General features: G+C 37.7%; 1 protein-coding gene across 2 annotated transcripts in view; it reads right to left on the reverse strand.

Moving 5' to 3' along the window:
• Positions 1 to 24,991, reverse strand: part of Zc3h6 (zinc finger CCCH-type containing 6) — a 63,046-nt gene that overhangs the window by 19,647 nt on the left and 18,408 nt on the right. For both annotated transcript variants that reach the window (XR_001229370.2, XM_005365650.3), the window contains exons 2-7: positions 21,303 to 21,483; positions 19,112 to 19,234; positions 8,911 to 9,175; positions 7,029 to 7,165; positions 2,068 to 2,184; positions 1,364 to 1,475 (exon numbers count right to left, since the gene is read on the reverse strand). Coding sequence is in view for 1 of the 2 variants with exons in the window: in XM_005365650.3 (XP_005365707.1) it covers positions 1,364 to 1,475; positions 2,068 to 2,184; positions 7,029 to 7,165; positions 8,911 to 9,175; positions 19,112 to 19,234; positions 21,303 to 21,483 (935 nt within the window). In the remaining variant the exon portion in view is untranslated. The remainder of the gene's footprint in view (positions 1 to 1,363; positions 1,476 to 2,067; positions 2,185 to 7,028; positions 7,166 to 8,910; positions 9,176 to 19,111; positions 19,235 to 21,302; positions 21,484 to 24,991) is intronic.

Consider the following 24,991-nt stretch of genomic DNA (forward strand, 5'->3'; position numbering starts at 1 on the left):
CACCATGTGGTTGCTGGGAATTGAACTCAGGACCTTTGGAAGAGCAGGCAATGCTCTTAACCACTGAGCCATCTCTCCAGCCCCTCAATCACTACTACTAAACATTACTGTAAAGGTATACTGAAAATAGTTAAAATTATAAAAGTCATGGTGACATACATTTGCAATCCCACAAGGCCAAGAGAATTCAAGGCTGCCTTGGGCAATAAGGTGAGTGTAAAGTCAGTCTGGGCTATATAGTGAAACTCTGTCTCACAAACGGAAAACAAGGAAACAACCCCCAGAATAATCAAAAACTATAATGAAATATAACAAAAGTTACTGAAATAAAATATCATTTATTTACAAGTGAAATGAGACCCTAAGAACCAAGTAGAAACTTTTAAAAACAGAATTTGATATCCAGTTTCTAAAAAATGCTATCAAATCTGAAAACAATATACTTGTATTTTCTTGACCAAAACAAATTATATTTTAACAAAGAAATGAGGTGTATTTGTCAGATTATCAAATACACTCTTGGGGTCGTTCGAGATAGGATTTCTTTGTGTAGCCTTGGCTGTCCTGGAACCCAATCTATGGGTCAGGTTGGTCTTAAACTCACAGAGATCTGCCTGGCTATGCCTCTGGAGTGCTGGGATTAAAGGCGTGTGTCACCAAAACCGACTCAAATACACTCTTTTGGAGGACAAACAGCACAATAGATAAAGGTGTGCTACTGTGACCTTCTCATCAAGAAAATTCTAGTCCGTCTTTTTTCTCATAGCCTTGCTAATAACAAACAAATTGTTTGTGTGTGTGTGTGTGTGTGTGTGTGTGTGTGTGTGTGTGTGTGTACATCTGATGGCTGTTATCTTGGTGTGGTTTTAATTGTATTCCTCTTACTGTGAACAAGATAAAGCATCCTTCCATTTGATTTTTGACCAGTTATTGTTCTTTTTCTGTGAATTATCTTTCTTTCCTGCTCCCACTCTTCTTAATTTTTAGGAAACTCTCACAGAATTTATAAAACTCATATATTTTTTATATAATTTCCCATGTTTTAATATGTTTACTTAGCTTGGAGATTTTTGTTGTAAAATTTAAATGCTTGCAGTCACATTTTTAGTCTTTTCCCTTATTGATTCTGGTTTTGAGACATAATAAGGTTTTCTATTCCCCTGGGTTATAAAGAAATGCATTCCTATATTCCTGAGCACTTAGTATGTTTGAAGTATAGAGGATGACAATACTGGGTTTATATAATGTGTCACTTTAAATATAAAAACCAAGCTAAGATTTTTCGATTGTATTTATGATTATTTAAAAACCACAATGATGAAATATCAGTATGTTAGTTGATACACATTTCTATAAAGGATATCATGCATATAAATGCAGTTTTCTCCTTTGGTACAATATCCCTGTAAATAGTATTTGCAGATCTCCTTTTTCTTCTCCAATTCTGCATCATGATCAAATTTACAATGATCTCCCTGTTTAAACAAAAGAAAACAGAAAGGAAGAATTCAGATCTATTCTCGCCATGTATCCACGGTGGGATTCTAGTCATTATCCTTACTGTTAAATACTGAGCTACAAGGATGTAGATAATCTCTCTCAAGTCCTGCCCAAGCAGTGTATGTGGCCTCAGGACTCTGTCAGTGTCCCACCAGCACCCACCATTTCTAGATGTGGCATAGGAACTTATCTGACTTCTTGGTGTCATGCCTACATTGGAGCTAACAGCAGCAGCTAAGCGGTGCATCCCTAGGAGTAAACGCCGTGCTCCAGCCAGACCATGAATGCTTTCTGTCACACTGCCAGAGAGCCACAATGCTATCTGTCACAAACATCAACACATCTGCCAAGTGAAATTTGTTTTCTTCCCTTTCTTTGTTGCTGTCCCAGAATATAATTAAATGAGTTTGTATATACAGTAATTTCATGCAAGGTACATCTTAAATATCTAGTGTTATTGCAGCTATCTGAGCAGTAAAAGAAAATATCCACTCCTCAAAGGACTAAATTCTAAATATTACTTTGAAAGTTAGAATGCTCTATCATACTCTTTACGGTAACACTTACCTTAATACACCTCCCTTCCAAGAAGTATTTACAGATCTGTTTTCCTTTGTGTTCCACTGTGTGCTGGTTAATAAACTCCTGAGTCATAACTTTCCACTTTTTCCCTGGCTTATTGTACTGCAAGAAAAGATTCACTGGAATGTAAGATATGAAATACCAATACATATTAAACATACTTACATGGATCTGGAAAGCAGTATAAATTAATTATTAATAGTAATCAAGATTAGACATTCTGAGTCTACTAGCTTAACTGGAGAGAAATGCTTCTGGTAGTCTTGTTTACTGCTACAACTGGCTGCAAGGGAGCCGTTTTCCTTTTAAAGATAAATTTTAAAAATAAGATTATAAAAGGCTTGAAATTTCATAATAATTCTCAGGTTGGGTAAAGGTACTATAAAATATAGACTCCTATGAATTGCTGACAGAAACATTATCAGCAACTTTAAAACACCCACCCTGATGCCAAGGCTGCAGCTCAGCATGTCAGTACTTGCCTAGCATTGCACAAGGTCCAGGTCAATCCCCAGCACCAAAAAAATAAGCAAATACATAATTGTTAAATACAGAATTTTAAATTTTCAGAATTAGTCTAAGAATAGGGAAGCACACACAAAAATTTATTTACTGTAATTATTGCAAAATCACTTGCCACTGGAAACACTGAACATAGACAAAACTAGGATCTCAATCAACTATGCTAAGCTACATTAAGGTGGTAGAATATCATGTAACAGAAAGAACTTTAGAATACAAGAAATGCTTACAATCCTTTATGGAACAAAAACCTGACCTAATTTCCAGTAAGAAAAGCAAAGGTAATGACTAAAGTGATTTGTCTTCCCATTTCAGTGCATGTGTTCAGATGCTGGGATGAGAGGTTTTGTATCAGTGTGGTTTCTGTGCACTTCCTTAGAGAAGAAAGAACAGAAGTCACAAGTTACCTTCAAACTTAAGGGAAGAGAAAGAAGTACATTAAGTGAAGAAGCAACTTCACAGCTTTACTTCTTTCTGTAGTTCCCACTTACTATTCAACTTCGGTCCTAAGTATAAGATGGAATAAGGAGGCAGGATATATCACTGAAGCAGGCTAACTGTAATGATACACAATCACAAATTTTATATAATAATGCTTTTCAAGTATGAACTATGCCTTGAACATAATATGAACCCAGTAACTATTATTCTTTCTCATTTGATTAGTTTCCCCCTTCCCGTGGACTTTTGCATGTGCCTACAATTAATTGTTTGGGGATATTATGTTAAGGTGTGTTACTTTTGTTTACACTGCATTTGCCTAACTCTGTGAAACTGTTACTGTGTCTGTCTAAAACACCTGATGGTCTAATAAAGAAATGAACGGCCAATGGTGAGGCAGGAACAAGGATAGGTGGGGATGAAAGGCAGTGAGTATAAGTAGAAGGAAAAATCTGGGAAGCAAGAAGGAGCAGCAAGAGAACAAGGGGAGGAAGGAATTAGGGGGAGCCGCTCAGCAACACAGCCAGCGACAGAGTAAGAAAGTAAGACATACAGATGAAAGAAAGATAAGAGCCCAGAGGTAAAAGGTAGACGGGCTAATATAAGTTAAGAAAAGTTTGGTTAGAAACAAGCCAAGCTAGGGTCAGGTAATTATAATTAAGAATAAGCCTCTGAGTGCCATTTATTTAGGAACTGGGTGGCAGGCCCCTCAAAAATCCAAAAGAGTAAAATATCACACAACATAGAAGCATAAGTATCTCTGGGCTGGGGAGATTAGTACAGTCAGTACAGTGAATGAGACAAACATTAGAGCCTATGTTTAAGCCCCAGAACCTACATAAAAAAGTCAGACATGGTGATTTGTGTCTGTAATTCCAGTGTTAGGAAGGTAGACACAGGCAGATTCTCTGACCAGTCAGCCAACCTAATGAGGGACCCTGTCTCGAAGAAGATGCACAGCTCTTGAGCAACACAACCACATGCGCACCATACATGAACACACACTGACACATGTGCTTGTACAAAGTTTCTCTCATTCCAGTCAATTAACTAACACAGTTGATAATAAATTTTAATCTCAATTTCCCTACTGAGTAATAAAGAAACCAGTTAGCACCTGCATCTAGAGGTGTTTAAAATGTTAGTGTTTGTAGGCATCCTCAAGAGTTAACACTATGCTTGCATTTTACAGAGTTAAGTAGAAACAGACAGGAACTTTTTTGAGAATGAATTATTTTTAGGCCTATTGTATAAATATCAGGAATGGAGCAAACTTACTTAAAAGGTTTACTTTACTTAAAAGCAACACATTCTAGAAATCTTTTATGTCTAGGAAAATGAACAGATACAGTAATAGCAAAAACTATGATATGAAATCTCTTATCCATGGAACAGGAGATGCTGACTAAACACTAGTAGGTGAGGAAAGGAGAGCCGAGAACAATGGATTAACAAAGTAAAAAAGGCCTCTTTATGCCTAACCTGCTCACAGCTTTTCATACATGAAATGTTGACTGATATCCCCTAAATCAGGGTGGTATTACTGCATCTTAAAATTAATCTGGTCATGAACTTTAAAAGATTTTCATATCTGTTTATTTTCATGTATGACTGTTTTGCCTGTATATATGTCTATCTATCATGTGAGTGTCTGGTGCTTGATGTCAAATCAGGGTGGCAGATCCCCTGGAACTGGATTTATGAATGGCTGTGAGCCACTATGTGGGTGCTAAGAACAAAACCAAGATCATCTATAAACACAAGTGCTCTTAACTGCTGAGCCATCTCTTCAGCACAAACTTTTAACTTTTTTAAACCTTATTATAAAAAAAAACTTGCAAATAAAATCACACACTGAAATTAACCAGATCCAAAGTTTTCACAGTTCAATAACCTTCCAGTGGTTCTCAACCTGTGGGTCATGATCCCTTTGGCAAACCTCTATCTCCAAAAAAAATACTGACATTACAATTTATAAGAGTAGTAAAATTACATTGGAAATAATTTTATGGTTGGGAATCACACAACATAAGGAATTGTGTTAAAGAGTCAGGAAGGTTGAGAACCACTGCTCTAAAGAGTTAGTGTAGTCATTTCAAAGAGAAGTTGTGGAGCTTCACATTGGGTTTTATACTTTCACTACCAAATATATTATGCACGCATCCATCATGTAAACTGAAAAGTCCATGACAGAGTTAGAACTAGAGAAACATGGGAATATGCCCTTTGATAGCTCGCGTTCATTACTGGCATTCGGTCCCTCTCTCTTCTATTATCTAGCCTTTCTTGTTCTCTTTTCTACATGCTCTTCTGTACCCACTGTGCAGTTGTTCACATGTACACAGCGACTATTGGCTAGATTCTACACATGAGGGTGAACACACTTTTTTGTTTCTAAGATTTTGTGGGCTAGTTTCACATCACATATTCTATGTTCATCTATTTTCCTGAAAATTTTGTGATTACATATTTTTATAATTGAAAATTATCAATTTTCTATCCAAATTTTCATTACCCATTTGTCAGTTGATTCCAATTCTTCAATTCTTTACCATTGAATAAAACAGCAATAAATACATGGGTACAAATATCATTATGGCAGTTTTTATTTTTAGACCAAACTTGTGAATATACCCTTAAATAGTATTCTAAGTAGTAAACAGTAAGAAACCTCTGCCCATTGTCTAAATATCCATCAAAAAGCAAACATTTTCATTTCTTTTTAAAGATGTATTATTATTTTCTGTATATGAATATCTTGCCTACAGTATTTATGTTCATCATGTGTGTGCCTGGTGCCTGAAGAGGCCAGAAGAGTATGTCAGATCCCCTAGAACTGGAGTTATAGGTGGTTAGGAGCTGCCATGTAGGTGCTGTGAATTGAATCTGTGTTCTCTGCAATAGCAGTAAGTGCTCTTAACCACTAAGGCTTCTCTCTAGCCCCAAAGCAAGCATTTTCAAACTATAGCCATGCAGTTTACTCAAGGTTTCTGGTTTTTTGTCTGATTTTTGTTTTTTGAGACAGGGTTTCTCTGTGTAACAGCCCTAGCTGCCCTGGAACTAGTTCTTGTAAACCAGACTGGCCTTAAACTCACAGAGATCCACCTGCCTCTGTCTCCCGAGTGCTGGGATTAAAGGCATGAGCCGCAGCTGCCAGGCCAAGGTTGCTGTTTTTAAAAGTCTATTCTGGTGCCTATGAGAGAGTCTGCTGGTTGAGGCTCCTGCACCAAATCCCAGGACCTATGAGACCCACATGGTGGAGAGAAGCAGCAGGTTGTCTTCCGACCTCCGTCTGTGCTATCCCTACATATTCATGCATGAGCACAAAATACATAAAATGTAATGAGCACATTAGAGCACTCTTGCTTCCATCTAACTGAATCAAAGCTAGAACTGTGATAGAATACAGAAATGATAACTCCAAATCAGAGCTGCTGAAATATACATGCACAAAAATTCAACTCAATCTAACATGTATTTGCTGAATAACTGTTACATAAAAAGTATTTAAGTTCATCTTTCTGATCATTTATATACCCTTCTCCCCTTTTCAATGCTCTCAGCTCTGATAATTAGACAAACTTACTAGCACCTTCCTTCCTGGCCCACTGGACTATATTCCCCTGTTATAGCTATTCGCATTGGGGAGAATGACCTCTAAGAAAGGAAAGCACAGTGAAGGCAGAATAGGGGTATGTTTTTGCTTGGAAACATATCAATTTTATTTTGAGGCTTTTCACATACACTCATTTTATTCCTAGGTCTCTTAAATGTGTATCTATATATTAATACCATGCCTAATATGTATTAATTTATAGTAAATTCTTTTGGAAGAATTTTATTCATATTCTTTGGATCTCAGCTGAAAATTTTTCATCGATTCAGATAGTAGCATTACAGTTACAATGAATTCTTTGCAACCAAGTGATTTTAAAAAATGAAAAAAAAAGGTCTTCCCCGCCTTACATATAAGTTCTCAGTACCTCTTGAAAGTCATCCATTCCTGAAAAGACATTAGGGCCTTTAGTCACTCTTGCCCCACGGTGTTCTTTTCTTTTGATTTTCTTCGGCAAAATAGGTCCATGACTAGTATTAAAACTTTTAATTCGATATTCAGTACCTGAAAAAGTTAAAACGTATTTCAAATATTACAGAAAAGTAGTGTAACTAACATCAATTAGCTTACAAGTACCAATCTGTCTTTAATAGTCTACAGTGAATCATCCTTTTCCCCCTAAGAGCCAGTGAGAAAGTTAACCCAGCTCTATCTTTTGAGTGTTGCTTCCTGCTCAGAAGATGGCGGTGTTAGCTGCACAGGATGCAAGGCTTAAGAGTATCCATGTCTAGAAAAGCTACTCTTGTCTCTTCCCTCCCCATCTTGGAATAAGATGATTAACAAGTGAACTAACCATCATATCCATATTTCAAGAAAGATATATATATCTGTAGCAAGTCAGATTTCTACTGATAATTTTGTTTCTATATATACACACATATCTTCATTCATTGTTTTTGAAAATGACGGGATTTTAAAGTATATCCCTAGCATTAAAGAGGCTGATCCTAGCACTCGAGAGGCTGAGGTAAGAGGAACACAAGCTTGAGACTACACTGGGCTACACAATAAGATGTTGTACCCAACAAAAGTATCTAAAAGGGTGCTCCAGGGATACAGCTTACTGGTAGACTGCTTGCCTGGCATACATGAGACCCTAGGTTCACTCTCCAGCACTGCAAAAAATAAAATATTTGAAAAGATGTCCAATTTGAAAAATTGTATATTGGTACTTGGGAGGCATAGGCAAGAGCACTACCATGAGTTCCAGGACAGGAAGGGTTACCCAGTGAGACTCTGTCTGAAAACAAACAATACAAACAGGATACCAAATTACAATACAATGTAACTTTAATATTTATCAAAGTTATACAGAACTAATAAGCTTTTTAATGACCTATTAAGCAACCAATAAATATGTGAAAACTTTCACTTTGTTACAGGCAATCAAGAGAGCTACCGAAATGGCTCAGCAGTTAAAACTACGCACTGCTCTTGCAGAAGACCTGAATTCAGTTCCCAGAACCCATATTAAGCAACTCACAACCATCTTTAACTTCAGCTCCAGAGGATCTGATCCCTCTTCTGGACTTTGTGGGCACCTGAACTCCTGTGCACATGCACACACGCGCACGCGCACACACACACACACACTGAAAAATAACAAATTTAAAAATAAAAAAATCAAATAGCAAATAGAGAACACACTTGTATTTATCTCAAAACTATAAGGATTTGTGCTGACAGGTATTTAGAGAATGTGCACTTTTACGTGCTGAAAAGTACAGTTATAAAAATACTGGCCTATCAACTTTTTAGATGTCAACTTGACATATGGATTCAAACGTCTGTGTATGGCTATGTTTTTAAATTGTGGAAATTTGTTTTTCATAATTGATTATTTTAGTTTGTTTTTGTTTTGAGGCAGGGTCTGACCTTGTAGTCCAGGCTGGCCTAGAATCCCAGTGATCTTTCCATCTCGGTTTCTCAAGTGCTGGGATTATAAACATAAGCAACCACATCTGGTTCATAATTCATTCTTTTTGTTTTGTTTTGTTTTAGACTGGGTCTCTATGTAGTTCTGGTTGATCAGAGCTCACTATGTAGACGAAGCTGACACTGAATTCACATATATTTTCCTGCCTCTGCCTCCATGGTGCTGGGATTAAAGACATGCACAACCACACCCTTTTTAAAAGCTACCTCCCTTTTAAAAAACATTAGATTTATTCTTGAAAAGGAACTAAGAAATTTGTTATTATAAACCTATACAGTTCTCATATTCTAAGACAGACTAACTTTAAACTCACCCGGCGGGCTTCCTTTAGTTCTCTGTTTTTTCCCTGATTCTTTAGAAAATGATGAACCCGAAGATTCCTGAGATTGTCTATAGTATTTCAGCTGACTGGAAAAGTCTTCTTCTCCCTCATGGTTGTAATTGCCATAGTTGTCATCACTGTAGTTACCAAAGTTGTCATCACTGTAGAAACTAGACTCAGCATATTCTTTACTGTTGAATTTTTTGTTATGTTGACTCTTCTTTGATGTCATGTAACTTCCTGATATATGTCCATGCTAGGTAAAAATGGACAATCATTATCAGAAATGTTCAACTAATAATAGTAACTGATAGCAAGAGTATCATTTCCCTCAGAAGTTGGGAGAACAAAGAATAGAAGCCAGTTATTAGTTCTGACTACATTAGTATTTCCTTATGAATATATTTAACACTAAATTCAGTACATTAAATGCCACCTCTTTATTGTACTTTCTGTACAAAAACATTGTACTTTTTATTCTTTAGCTTTTATTTTCCATGTCTGTGTCTCAATAGTTATAGGCATACAGCTATTTTCAAATCCATGCCCTCATATATAAGACCATTTTCCAAAGAAAAAGGTCTAAGCCCCTCGGGGCATGGAGTGGCCAGGCCCCACCTCTGAGGATCTCCAACTTTCAGGATCAACCTACAGAACCAGCCCCTCCAGATACAGGCAGCCAAACTCTGCCCTTTTTATACCAAGTAAAAAGCCTGAGCTCAATTCTTGGGTTTGAAATTCCACCTATCCCTAAGCTCAAAAAACCACCAATCCCTGAGCTTACCCCAAGATCAAGACGTGAAATCACACCAGTCCCTATGCTGGAAATCACCATTCTGAGAAGCTCCACTCCCAAGAACTCCACTCTCTATATAAAGCCTACCTCCAGCTCAGTTCTTTGCTGCTTTTCATCCAAGCAGAAACAACCAGTCTCATGTGTCTTTCCCAACAAATCTCTTGAGTGAGGTATGTTGTGTGGTTTGACTTTGTGGTATTCCTTGGCTCCAGACTGCCAGCGTTTTTATTGTAATGTTATATACATTTAAAAATATTAGAATGACATTTCTAGTTGAAATATTAAGATATCATACAGATTGAAACAGAGCTGTAACACTTGCTTTGGGGAAACCCTTCACCGTACAGCTGTAACACTATGAAAGTCCTTTCTAAAATTAAAGAAAATAGTAAAGCAGCTTAGGGATAATACAAAAATATGCATATATAAAAAATTAAAGATTAAATAGAATAGGAGTGGATGTCAGGTGATTGGAGACAGAATGAGAGGATCAGAGGGGAGATAAAGGTTAAGGAAGGAATTTCAGGAAGAGACAGCTGGAACTGAGCGACATTTGAGGGATGATATGGAACCCTAGTCCACTGGAAACTTCCTAAAATATATGAAGATTATCCTAATGAGGTATCCTAAAAATGAGGGAGACAGAGTCCCTGCTGGCCATCTCTTGTCACCAGACAATGGTTGCATTCAATTGAGTTGTTGGTCAAAGGGGTCCAATGGAAATCCTCAAAACCCAGGCTGTTGCTAAGACGATGGGTTCTCTCTGCCACCTAACAGCAGGGCCCCACTGCCAAAGACAACACAAATACAACTCATTGAGCATGAATGAGAAGTCAAGCTGGTGCCAACATGGAGCCTTCATCTCTATGTTCTAGTGTCTTTGGTGCAGGAAGGTACTCTGCAAGCTACCAAAACAGAAACCTAGCCACAAAACTTTGACCTATGGTCTGTCCTGCCTGCAAGATTTACTAGGACAACAGTGGCAGCAAACAGTCTACCAATGTCTGATTTGACTTAAGGCCCACATCCAACAATGCTTGGGAGACTAAGAACCAGAGACTAGATAGGCCAGAGACCCAAGGTAAAACCAAACACTACTAGCTTAAAAACAAAGCCAAACAAAACAAAAATCTATCCAATATGATGACTCCTAATGATACTCTGTTATACTCGTGGATTAGTGCTTTATTCAGTAATCATCAGAGAAACTTCCTTCTGCAGTGGACAGGAACAGATATAGAGACGCACAGCCAGACATTACACGGAGAGTCTTTGGAACTCACAACAGACTGTAACTCTAGTTCTAGGGGATCTTGCACCCTCACACAGACATACGTGCAGATAAAATACCAATGCACATAAAAAATAAATAAATCCAGATGGGCAGCAGTGGTGCACGTCTTTAATCCCAGCACTCAGGAGGCAGAGACAGGCAGATCTGTGAGTTTGAGGCCAGCCTGGTCTACAGAGTGAGTTCCAGGACAGGCTCCAAATCTACACAGAGAAATACTATCACGAAAAAACCAATCAGTCAATCAATCAATAAATCTTAAAAAATCCAGAGAGGATGAAGGACACCAGGAGGACAAGACCCTCTGAATCAACTGAGCAAGGCTCATATAAACTGAAGCAGCACGCACAGGTCTATACTAGATCCTCTGCTTATATATTAGTTTTCAGCTCAGTGGTTTTTTTTTTTTTTTTTTTTTTTTTGGATTTTCGAGACAGGGTTTCTCTGTGGCTTTGGAGCCTGTCCTGGCACTAGCTCTGTAGACCAGGCTGGTCTCGAACTCACAGAGATCCGCCTGCCTCTGCCTCCCGAGTGCTGGGATTAAAGGCGTGCGCCACCATCGCCCGGCTACAGCTCAGTGTTTTTATAGGACACCTGATAAAATAAGTGTCCTATAAAATAAGTGGGTCTCTGATTCTTGTGCCTCCTCTTGCGGCTCTTTTCCTTCTGTTGGGTTACCTTGTACAGACTCAATGTGATGGTTTTGTTTTATATTTTATTTTGTCATGTTTGTTGTTCTTTCCTAGAAGTCTGATATTTTCTGAAATAACTAGAATTTCTAGAAAGGGAGTGGATCTGGATGGGAGGAGAGGTAAGAAGGAACTAGGAGGAATAGAGGGAGGGGAAATGGTAATCAGGCTATGAGAAAAGAATCTATTTTCTTTTTTGTTTTCTTCTTTAATTATTGTTTTTATTGAGCTATACATTTTTTCCCATTCCTCTTCCTCATTTTGTTTTATTTAGACAGGGTTTCTCTGTGTAACAGCTCTGGCTGTCCTGAAACTTCTCTGTAGACCAAGCTGGCCTTGAGCCCACAGAGCTCCGTCTGCCTCTGCTTCCCAAGTACTGGGATTAAAAGCTGTGCCACCATTCCCAGTCTGAGAATCTATTTTCAATAAAAGGAAAAAATGGAAAAAATTAAAAAATATGTAAAAAATTTTGTAAAAAAAAGTCAGACATATACAATCTTAGAGTAAAGGGATTAAAAAGGTTTTCCAAGAAAATAGAAATAGGAAATATGCAGTTACCACTGTTTTAATATCTGATCAAATAGATGTCACACAAAAATAAGAAGACAGAGAGAAGGCCATTTCTTACTGATTAAGGGAAACCCATCAAAAGGGTATCACGATTCTAAAGGTATACACACCAAGCACAGGTGAACCTCATTTCATAAAAACAAATGCTACTAGATGTAGGGATGTAAGATTCACCTCAACACAATAATCGTGAGTGACTTTAATACTCTATTCTCATCAGTAGACAGGTCATTGTGACAAGAAAAAGAAACATTTGAGTTTACATCATAAATCAAATGGACCTAAGACAACTACAGTACACCTCATCCAAACATAGCAAAATACATATTCTCTTCAGCAGCTGATGGATTTTTTTCCAAAATAAATTATGTAAAAGAACATAAACCAACTCTTGTTTATTAATTTATTTATTTTACATTCTAACCACATCTTCCCCTGACTCCTTTCCCTCCATTCTCTCTCCTTTCCTCCATTCTGCTCCTTCCAATCTACCCCTCCTTCATAATCACTCAGAAAGGGACAGGTCTCCCATGGGCTTCAGCAAAGCATGGGAATCAAGTTACCACAAAACCAAGTCCCCTGCCCCCCGTATTCAGGCTGTACAAGACAATTCAGCATGAGGAATAGGTTCCTAATAGCCAGTCAAAACACCGGAAACAGCTCTGCTCCCATTGCCGGGAGTCCCACATACAGACCAATCTACACAATTGCCACATATATGCAGAAGGCCTAAGTAGGTCCCATGCAGGTTTCCTGATTGTTGGTTCAGACTCTGTCCACATGAGCCAGACTAGTGAATAAACCAAATCTTAACAAAGACAGGAAAATTGAAATAATTCCTGTACTCTATTTGAGCATAATGGAATAAAACTAGAAATCAACAAGAGAAACTATATACAAATTCATGAATATTGAAAACCACACTCCTGAATGATGAATGAGTTATCCAGTGCCTCAGAACAGAAATTTTAAAATTACTAAAACTGAACTAAATTATAACATAACACATTAAAATGTATGTGTCCTAGTTTTGTTTCCTGTTACTATGACAAAAAACACCCTGACACAAACAATTCAGGGTTTGTTTCAGCTCACAGTTTCAGGTCATAGGCTATCATAGCAGGGAAGTCACAGGAGCTCCAGGGTGTCGGTCATATCACCTCCATAGTGAGGACCAGAGAGCATAAGAATGAATGAATGAGGGGCTGGAGAGATGGCTCAGAGGTTAAGAGCATTGCCTGCTCTTCCAAAGGTCCTGAGTTCAATTCCCAGCAACCACATGGTGGCTCACAACCATCTGTAATGGGGTCTGGTGCCCTCTTCTGGACTGCAGGCATACACACAGACAGAATATTGTATGCATAATAAAAAAAAGAATGAATGAATGAGTGGACCAATTAATGAATACATACATGCTTCTAGCATTCAGCTTGTTCTTTCCTTTCCATTTCACTCATCATGTCCATGAAATGATGCTGCCCTCATTTAGGGTGGGTCTTCCCAACCTCAATTCAACCTACTAAGAAAATCCCCTAAAAGCTAACCTAATCCAGATAATCACTAAAACTCTCTGATTGTGTCAAATTGACAATTTAAACCATTGTATGGTGAGTGTGGAGGCATATATCTTTAATCCCCTGCAGAGTCAGAGGCAGGCAGGTCTAAGATTATTAAAATTAGGAACAAGACAAAAATGTTCAGTCTCCACTCCTATTCAATATAATGCATGAAGTCTTAGCTAGAGCAATAAGACAAAGAAGAAAATAAAAGATACATAGGACAAAGAAGTAAAACATCTTTATTCACAGGTGATAGGATTCTATACATTAGAGACCCTGAAAACTCCATCCACAAACTCTCAGATCTGATAAACAGTTTCAGAAAAGTAGCATAGCAAGTTATGAAATTAACACAAAAATCAGTAGCCGCCCTTTATACCAATATCAAACATGTTGAAGATGAAACCAGAAAAACAATCCCTTTTGTAATTATTTTCTTAGAAGCCAATACTTAGAATAAATCTAGCTAAGGAAGTAAGAAGTACCCTGTTGTGGGATACACTGTGTGAAGATGTGTTGCTGTGACTGGTGCAATAAAAAGCTGACCAGCCAATAGTTAGGAAGGAGCATATAGGACAGACGTCTGAGCCGAGAAAAGTCTAGGAAGAACAAAGGCAGGATTGCCAGCCAGATGCAGAGGAAGCTGAGATGAGGTAATAAGCCTCATGGAAGAACATGGATTAAAAATATGGGTTAATTTAAGTAACAATAACTAGTTAATAATAAACCTAAGTTAAGACCGAGCTTTCACAATTAATAATAAGTCTCTGTGCCATTTGTGAGCTGGCAGTCTGAAAAGAAAAATCCAACTACAGTACTCAATAATGAAAACTTAAATGCTGGATAAAGAAACTGAAGAAGACACTAGAAGATGGGAATAATTCCCATCATGGATTAGAAGAATGAAAAGGCTATCTTATCAAAAACAATCTACAAATTCAAGGCAATCACCATCAAAATAACAATACCTACTTTACAGAAGCTGAAAAAAAATCTTAAAATTCATAAAGAAATATGGGACTCTGAATAATGAAAGCAATGCTAAGCTATAACAGTAACGATGATGTTAATGATGAAGATGGCACAGACTACTTACCCAATGGAGTCTGAATCAGTGTATCACAGAGATACTCACACATTCGTGTCTACTGCAGCACTGCACATTAGCTACGTTATGGAACAAGCCTAGGTAGCCATTAGCAGAGGAACAGACCGTGTTTTTCAGGCATTTGTAGGAAAATGTATGTAACTGGAGATTATCATATTAAGATAATCAAGCCAATTTCAGAAAGACAAATACTGTGTTTTCTTTGTGTCTTAGACTTTATATAGACACATAAAATCATGTGTACACATGCCATGGAAGGAGAAATGAAACCTGTTTTCGGTGGACTAAATACGGAGGGTGAGGAAGGCAAAGGTGAAAGTATGGCGGGGAGTATCTTAAGTATACATTATACACTTGTGTGAAAATGTTGTTATAAATGATGTATACAATAAAATGTAAAATTTTTGCAAAAAAATCATATCTGACGTCTTTCACAAAGAGAGAAGCTTTCTCTAATAGTGAAGTAACACTGAGTGAAAATATTGCTTATTAAAAAGCTGTTTACAAGAGACATTAATTTCATTGCATCCTTACTAAAGCACAAAAAAACGGTATATAATTTAGTACTAGAAGTTTAATTAATGATAATATTCATTTAAATCTTTCATTCAAGTACTTTATAATTAGTTCTAAAATATCTTGTCAGCTTTTTAATAAAACAAGAAAAGTTCCATAGAATTATTACTTGAAGACTAAGAAAAAGCAAAGACCATACCTTGCTATTAGCTTACTGCACTTTAAATGTGGTATGGTATGAATTCTTTTTATTTACTTATTTATTTTATGTTTTTTGTTTTGTTTTGTTTTTGAGACAGAGTTTCTTTGTGTAACCACCCTGTCTGCCTTAAAAGTGTTTCTATAGTCCAGACTAGCTCAAACTCACAGAGTTCTGCCTACCTCAATCCCTCCCTGGTGCTAGGTGCCATGTCACCACCACCCAGTTATGTGGTATTAATTCTAATATTTGCATAGTTAGATAAAATTATTAACTATGGTTTAAAATTTTTAAAATAAGATGACTTAAACATTTTAGTCATTTAGCAATATCAACTATAAAGAAGGCAACAGGGCCTGGAGCACTAGCTCGTCTGGTAAAGTGCTTGCTTTGCAAGCAGAGAACAGAGTTCATTCCCCCAGAACTCATTTAAAATGCTGGGCAGGGTAATACCAGTGCTGGAGAGGCAGAGACAAGTAGATTCTCAAGACTCGTGGGCTAGCTAGTCTAACCCATTTGACAACAGGCTATATGAAAGACGTTTTCTCAAGAATCAAGGAGAGTAGGGCTAGAGAGATGCTCAGTGGTTAAGACTGCATACTGCCCTTCCTGAGGCCTTGAGTTTGATTCCTAGAACTCAGGTTAAGCAGCTCACACTACCAGGAACTCCAGTCCCGGAGTTCTAACACTTCTAGCCTCCATGGGCCGCTGCACAAGTACACATACTATTCCCCCTCCACCTACACATCATTAAAAACAAATCTTCAAAGAAACAGAAACAAACAAAAAGCAAGGTGATAGTGACTGAGAATGACAGTCAAGGTTGTCTTTTGGCTTTCACATGTATACACACAAGTGCAAATGCATCTGCAATACTTATACATTTGTACACACACACAAAAGAATATGGGGCTGGAGACATGACTCAGTGGGTAATATCACTGGCTACTTTTCCAGAGGACCAGTGTTCTACCTCAACCACCCAGAGAGCAATTTAAAATAATCTGTAACTCCAATCCCAGGGTATCCACTGCCCTCTTCTGGCCTCTAGGGGCACTGCATGCACACAAAATAATAAAATTGAAATTTAAAAAAAAGGACAAGAGAGATAAACAAACTAATCTGGTTTCTAAATTTATAGGAGATTAATACTATCAGTTTAAGAAATACATATGGACTTTGTTCATGCAGTACACATACTTAATAAAGAAGTATAATGTTGTGGCCTTTTTTTTTTTCTAGTGCTGAGGATGGAACCCAGAACATGCTAGATAACTGTGCTCCACTCTTCCATTTTTCAAACATTCCAAATGATTGTTGCACTTAAAGGAGCCAATGTCACATAATTCACAATTCGTTATGACCTCCCTTTGAAAGCAGGCTGAGTGTGATGTGCCTAGATACACTATATACTGAAGTGTATCCCTCCAAAAGCTCCTGTGTAGAAGCTCTAAGCACAGTAGCTCAGAATGGGACTTCATCTGGGGAGTGGCCTTAAAAATAACCTCTAATATCATTTGTCTGCTGTTCTTTTGTTGTGTTTTTTTCAAGACAGCATTTCTCTGTGTAGCCCTGGCTGTCCTGGAACTCTGTAGACCAGGTTGGCCTTGAATTCAGAGATCCACCTGCCCTGTCTCCCAAATCCTGGGATTTAGGCATGCACCACTACTGCCCTGCTTGACTGGTATTCTTATAACGAGGAATAATCTGTGCGTTCAGAGACACAAGGAGCTGCTGTACACAGCAGCATGGCTATGTGAGGGCAAAGCTGTGAGAAGGTGCTCATCTATAAACCAGAGAGGAAGGAGCCTAAACAGACACTTCCATATAGCTGCCATTGGAAACCAACCCTGCTAGGACCTTAAATGGGGACTTTTAGCCTTCAGACTCAGAAAAAGTGTCTAATATGTGATCCAGACAAACACCAGTGCCAGTAACTTGATATAAAATGCATTAAAATGCATTCTTTATCTCAAAGACAGGAGTTTGTAGCATGTATCTGACAAACATAAGTTAGTATGACAAAAAGAGTTTCAAAAAATGTGCAACTTAAACTTGTATTTTACACCTTTAAAAGGATTTTTTTTTTGGTTTATTGAGACAGGGTTTCACTGTAGTGTTAGAGCCTGTCCTGGAATTAGCTCTTAGCTCTTGTCGACCAGGCTGGCTTTGAACTCACAGAGATCCGCCTGCCTCTGCCTCCCGAGTGCTGGGATAAAAGGCGTGTGCCACCACTGCCCGGCCTCAAAAGGAAATTTTAAAAAACCAATGAATACCACTTGAACACCCATTTTCTACTCCCCACAGCCAAGGAAAACAGAGAAGAACAGGCACTGGCAAGGATACAGAGAAGATGGCTCAGGCTTCCCGAATGGGAATGTGAAACAGTACAGTCTGTGAGAGCAGCTTAGAGCTTCCTCAGAAAGTTAAGAGAACGACCAATCATTTCACTATTAGGCATATGCTCCAAGAAAACAAATGAAAGGTTTTGAAGACAATTTTATACCCATTTTCATAAACTATTCACAACAGTCAAAAAGTACAAACAATCCAAGGGTCCCTCAACCGATGAGCAGATAAGCAAAAATGTAGCTTATACAACAATGGAGTGTTGTTTAGTCTTAAAAAGAATAAAATTTTAATATATGCTCAACATGAATGAATCCTGAAAACATGCTAAGACAAGCCAAATTCAAAAGAACAAAAGTGAAGTGGTATAGTATTTGTGTTTTAATAAATAAAGCTTGCCTGAAGATCAGAGGGCAAAGCAGCCATGCTAGTCAGCCATACAGGCCAGGGAGTGGTGGCACACACTTTAATCCTAGGATTTGAGAGACAGAGGCAGACAGATCTCTGTGAGTTCAAGGCTACCCTGGGCTAGACAAGACTGAATCTGTCTAAAAGAGAAACAGAGTTCACACAAAGATGATTCTAACACTTGGGATCCCACACCTTTAATCCCTGCAATAGGGAGGTAGAGACAGGAGCCATATGGCTAGGCAAAGAGAGAGGAATATAAAGGGGAAGAGACAGGAAAAGAACTCAGTAGAGTGTAAAATGTGGAGTCTGAGGTTTAGCAGTCTGAGGATTGCCCCTTCAGTCTGAGCATTGGTAGAGGTAAAAGGTCTCTCTAATGATTGGTTGCTTTGCTTTTCTGATCTTCAGATTGAACCCCAATATCTGTCTCTGGATTTTTATTATTCATGTTACACAAAAGTATATGATACGAGGGCCCTAGAAAAGTCAAATTCATAGATAAAAGTGAGGGCAGCAGTTGGAGGAGTGAGGAGCAGGGCTCCTCCAAGGACAGTATTTCTGTTTCAAATGTGCACAAAGCCTGGAGATGGACGTGGTGATAGGCAAATACTTCAGATATATTTAATATCATTAAATCATACTCTGAAAGGCAGTTACTTGGTATATTTTATGTTGTACATGTTTTTATCATAATAAAAAGACAATACCTGAGAAAATGGAATGTCATAATCCCTGTAGAAGCTAGCTCTTTTCTTATAGGAACTTTCCGTATGTTCAACATCTGAATCCAGGCTGTAGTTAGAACTCTCATCGCCAGATGGAGAGTTGTGCTGAAAGGAAACAAAGAAATGAGTTCATTCACAAGAAGGAAACTAGTGCATAATCACATAAGCTTGTTTCTGCCAGTAGCGCCAACCAGTAGGGTACACTATGGCCTTAGACTCTTGGGTGACACTGAGAAATTCTTGCTCAGGTTGGAGAGATGACTCAGCCATTAAATACCAGGCTCACAATCAAAAAGAGAAAGTCTTACTCTAAAGGCCACCATAACTTGTAGGCTGAAGAACTTTTCTCCTTTTGCTCAGGGACTTTATGGACATATGTTTCTAATCAACCCCATGCCAAGAGCTTAAAACAGAAATCACTTGGCATTTATACGTTTACGCTTCTCTGCCTCAGCTTCCCAGAGCAGGTATTACAGGTGCGTGCCACCATGTTCAGTTTAATCTAATATTAAAGGAAATAAAATTGGCTCCTCACTGCCGGGCGGTGGTGGCGCACGCCTTTAATCCCAGCACTTGGGAGGCAGAGGCAGGCGGATCTCTGTGAGTTCGAGACCAGCATGGTCTACAAGAGCTAGTTCCAGGACAGGCTCCAAAACCACAGAGAAACCCTGTCTCGAAAAACAAAAAAAAAAAAAAAAAAAAAAAAAAAAAAGGTAACATGAGTAGACTATGCATTCATTTGATCTTGCCTAAAGTTGCCGTGGAGTTACTTATTGGCACGAAAATCCTAAACTATTGCAAATTTCCTACATGAAATGAATCCAGTCAACAAAATTGAACAAAAGTAAAATAAAAACCCCAAGTGATAATAGTTGGCAAAACACGAGAAAAAGTTTGTTTACATTGTAATGTAATTTCAAATAAAAAAAACCAACAAGTATTTTTGTTTTTTGAGACAAGGTCTCACTATGTAATCCTGGCTAGTTCAACACTCTCTGTGTAGACCAGACTATCCTCAAACTCACCAACATCCATCTGCCTCTACCTCAGTAGTACAAGCTTTTTTTGTCTGGCAAAAATAATTACCTCCTCAACTTAAGTTTTTTAAGCAGTTCTTAGTATTCTTTACAACAAAAACACTGGCTCTGCATTTTTTAATATGTAAATTTCCATCATAAGTATGGCACAAACTAAGTAAAATTCTATTTAATTGAACTGAACTCAAAGATTTTTATAGAGGCATGGTCTGTTTTCCTTTGCTTAGTATTCCTTTGCTTCTAAATGTTTGGAGATTGGTTTTCTGTTTTCAGTCTTGCTTTTTATCTATTTGACAGATGAACAACCTTTTTACAATTATGCTACCAAGTATTTCAAATACATAGCCATTGTTGGTTAGGGTTTGAAATAAACATTGTCCATAAACATTGTCCATTAGAAGATAAGTTTGCTCAATCAGTCATTACTTGATTGATTGCTGTGTGATATTTTGATCACATTCTGACACTCCCGAGACTGCCAATAAGAATTTGCTTTTAATCAGGAGGCAGATCTAGTTTTTAGCTGACCAAAATTAACCAAAGAGGTTTTGGAGGACTGAGGACAGACAGAAAGATAGAAAGTAGTAGGACAGGGGCTTAGAGAAGGTCTCGGCCAGTTTTGGATAAAGGAATGAGGGAGGAAGGGGAAGTCTCTGGTCACTTCTCCACCACTTCTCTGATATTCAGGTTCTTACCCTGATATCTCTGACTCCTGACTTTTATTAATAAAGAATAGCCAGATAAGCGCTTAAATTGATCTCTCTGGATTAGGTGAATTATATTAGCCTGTTTATTACTACTGTATTCTACTTCCTCTTAGTCATTACCAGCTCCTGCTATGACAGTAGTTATTTTGAAGAATATACAATTTAATAATGTATATATTCATTTTGAATTGTGACTTTTATCATTATAAAAGGCCTTTTTTTGGGAGGTTGGTTTTAAGACACAGTGTCTATATATAGTCTACACCAAACACAGTAGTCTTGCACTGGGGGAAAGAAGAATCGGGAGTTTAGGGTCATCTTCAGCTACAAAATGAATTCTACAGTTCGGTTACATGAGATATGGTCTCACACAAGCAAGCAAGCAAACAAGAACAAAAAGGAATGGAAAGTTATGTTAACTTAACTTACCTTATGTTTCTCATGCTTTCTTTTTTTAGATTTCTTCTTTTCTCTTTCTTTCTTGTGTTTTTTTCTTGATTTTCTGTAGGCTTTCTCATTTTTCTGTTTTTCATTCTCTTTTGCCTCCTGATCTTGTGTTTCTTCAAACCCTGCGTCATCTATTTCACCATCTTCTAATTCACCATCTTCTCTGTAGAAAATAATGAAAATTTTACACTTTCAATGCTAATTCTAAAACAAATTAAAAAATATTCTGAAAAGAAAAATATTCCAAGAACTTAAATTTCATTCATACAGATAAAAACTGGAAATTTTTCTCAATAAGGAGCCAGCCAGTAAATAAACATTTTACTTTTTAAAGAGTATCTTTGGTTTCTGTTACAAATTCTTCCCTTAAAAAAACTAAACTGTAACAATCACTCTTAGCCACCAAAGTTTGTGAATCTCTATTTTTTTAAATAATTTATTTAAGTTTTATTTCATGTGCGTTGGTGTGAAGGTGTCAGAGCCCTTGGGACTGGACATAAGGATGCTGGGATTTGAACCCGGATTCTCTGAAAGAGGACCCAGTGCTCATAACCTCTGAGCCAGTCTCCAGCCCCGAATCTCTACCTTAGATTAAGATCACTGGTTCTCCCAAATGAATGAATGAATACAACGTAATTACAAACTATTACAATTAACAGTGACTAAACTACTTTTAATGAAAACAAACGAATTAAGGAAATACTCTAATTACAAGAGAGACTTTTAATTTGTGGCCTGTAGGTAGCTTTAATTAGCTTTAAAATAAAGGCAACCTATGGTATTTTTGCCATCAGAGTAAATTTCAGTAAGCAGTTATGTACAGATTTAATTGAAAGATAAAATCCAAGGCACAAAAGATTTACAAATTCCTCAGCTTTCATTTATAAAATACATAAAATTATACACCTAATTCCACTTTCGCATGACTAGTGTCTTTGCTATTATCAAAGCCAAATCCTAGAAACTAACTTTTAATGCTCTCATTTTCAGTTATAGAAGTTAAAGTTTTAATTCTGTTTTAAAATTCAAACCAAATGATAAACACCAAATTATGATGTGAGCATCTTAAAGGTAAGTTGAAACTACTAGAAATGTTTAATGTTTAAAATATAAACTGTTCATGTCATCCTCCTGTTAAAAATCTTCAATAATAATGCAGTAACTCAAAGTTGCCTCAAGTTTCTTCTAGAAACTTGAAGAGAGGAAGTGGTTTCAAGAGGACTGGGAATTGGTAGTTAAGGAACTGATTTGTGTAAGTAAAGACTCATTATATTCTTCTTTACATATTAAATGTCTTCTCAATAAACAGTCTTCAATGGCTCCGTTCTGGCCCGAGGCTGATATCAGTTGATAGTTATTATTCAAAGGCCCTTAATAATTGAGTCCACACTTGGCCAGCTAATTTCAGTATCTGAAGTCTCCAGGACTTAAAATATCATCTAAAATTTCTCATTGACCTACTCACCTCAGTAACAACTCCCTAGTATTTCAATATATTTAGAAAACAAATTGGATGTCATTTCCTCTAAGATGCCTCCTCTTAGTAACTCTAGTTTAGAGGAGATAGTCCAGGTACTGCCCTGCTGGTCCTGTTAGAGCACTCAAACACTGTGTTCTAATCACCTGTTCCCTGCATGGTGAAGGAAAGGTTTGACTGTCTTTCCTCTAGCATCTAGCACAGTATCTACTATTGCTGGATCACTGATCATGTCACACCCATACAGAACAAGTACAGGATACTATCCTAAATGGTCATTGCAATTTTCCCCCAGTTCTATTGAGATGGTGTAGTGTTTGAACGAGAATGCCCACCCGCTAGGCTCATATATTGGAATGCTTGTTCAACAGTTGGTAGAATTGTTTCAGAAAGATTAAGAGGTGTGGCCCTGTTGGAGAAAGTATACCACTGGGGACTTTGAGCTTTAAAGGCCCATGCCATTTCCAGTGAGCTTCTCTGTCTCTTCCTCCCTTTTGACTCTTCCCTCCCTCACTTCCCTCCTTCTCTCCCTCTCTCATTCTGCCACTTATGCCACCATAACAGCCATGGACTGAACCATCTGAATCTGTAAGCAAGCCCCAATTAAATGATTTCTTTCATAAGTTACCTTGATCATGGTGTCTACTTACAGCAATAGAAAAGTAACTAAGATAATTGTGTATTTTCACTTACATGGACTTAACGTGTTCTGTGAGCGAGGTTTGCATTCTGCTATCTTGATGATGGTGATGATAACAATGATGATGTATTTACTGTTGTTGCTGTTGCTATGTGTGCATGACGCAGAGGGGGAACACTATGCGCAGCATACATGTAGAGATCATAGGACCACTCTGCAGAGTCAATTCTGTCCTTCTACGTTTGAGTGGGCCCCAGCATCACGTTTATGTTATAAGCTTCACATCAACCACCTCACTGGCCTTGGCCCCATCTGTTCAAATTATTTTTTTTTTTTGCATTTGAAAACAACTAGAGAATTCTTTGGCCCAATAAAATTAGTGAATATATTAACTATAAAGCAAGTATTAAAATGTTTTTAATAGCCGGGCCATGGTGGTGCACGCCTTTAATCCCAGAACTCAGGAGGCAGAGGCAGGCGGATCTCTGTGAGTTCGAGGCCAGCCTGGTCTACAAGAGCTAGTTCCAGGACAGGAACCAAAAAGCTATGGAGAAACCCCGTCTCGAAAATAAAAAAAAAAATGTTTTTAATAACTTTAGTTATAAAAAATAAAAACTGTAAACACACATATCTCTGTCAACTATGTGAACAGATATATAATATAAATTGATTTGTGTAATACAATAAAGAGAAACTTGCTGATAGAAAACAACAATATGGCTGAATCATATAGACATAATAATTAATCAAAAAAGTGTGGCACAACACTACTATATCATTCCACTTCAAGAACAGACAAAATGTGTAGTGACAGAAGCCAGACTAGTTCTTCTGAAGGAGTAGAAATAACAGAGGGCACTACTTCAGGGTACTGAGATAGTTAGAATACGGACTGTTCTATGATCACTACATGTAACTATATGTGTACATGTGTATGTGTGTAGCTACTACCCCTCGTCAAAGAAACTTCTCTTTACAGCTGATGGAGGCCATCCTAGAAACCTACACCTGGACATAATGCAGAGATCATAGGAGCCCTGCCCCAACAGACAATCTACAGATTCTGAATTTATGACTCAGGGAATATGCTGGAAGAGCAGATGGAAAGGGGATGGAAAGACTGTTGAGAGCCAGAAATCTGTATGTGAAAAAGACTCTTCTAGAAATGACTTCATAAACATTTGTGTGTGTGTATGTTTATATACATACATGTTGTGGGATAATCTTTTTTATACTGTAAAGATCTGTCTCTTCTGAATGGTTTAAAAATGGCCAACAGCTAGACAGGAGAGAATAGGTAGAGAGGAGCTCTGGGAAGAGGAGAGGCAGGAGATGCCAGGAAGACATGGAGCAAATTGGATGTACAGAGTGGGAGGGCAGTAAAAGCTATGTAGATTAATAGCAATGGGTTAATTTAAGTTATAAGGACTAATAGGACAAGTCTAATCTACACCAAGCTTTATAATTAATAATAAGTCTCCACGTCATTATTTGTGAGTTGGCAGTCCAAAGGAAAGTCCAACTACATGTTTACATGAGAATAATAATCATGGG

The sequence above is a fragment of the Microtus ochrogaster genome, unplaced genomic scaffold (assembly GCF_000317375.1).
Source record: "Microtus ochrogaster isolate Prairie Vole_2 unplaced genomic scaffold, MicOch1.0 UNK3, whole genome shotgun sequence".
Classification (NCBI taxonomy): Eukaryota; Metazoa; Chordata; class Mammalia; order Rodentia; family Cricetidae; genus Microtus; species Microtus ochrogaster.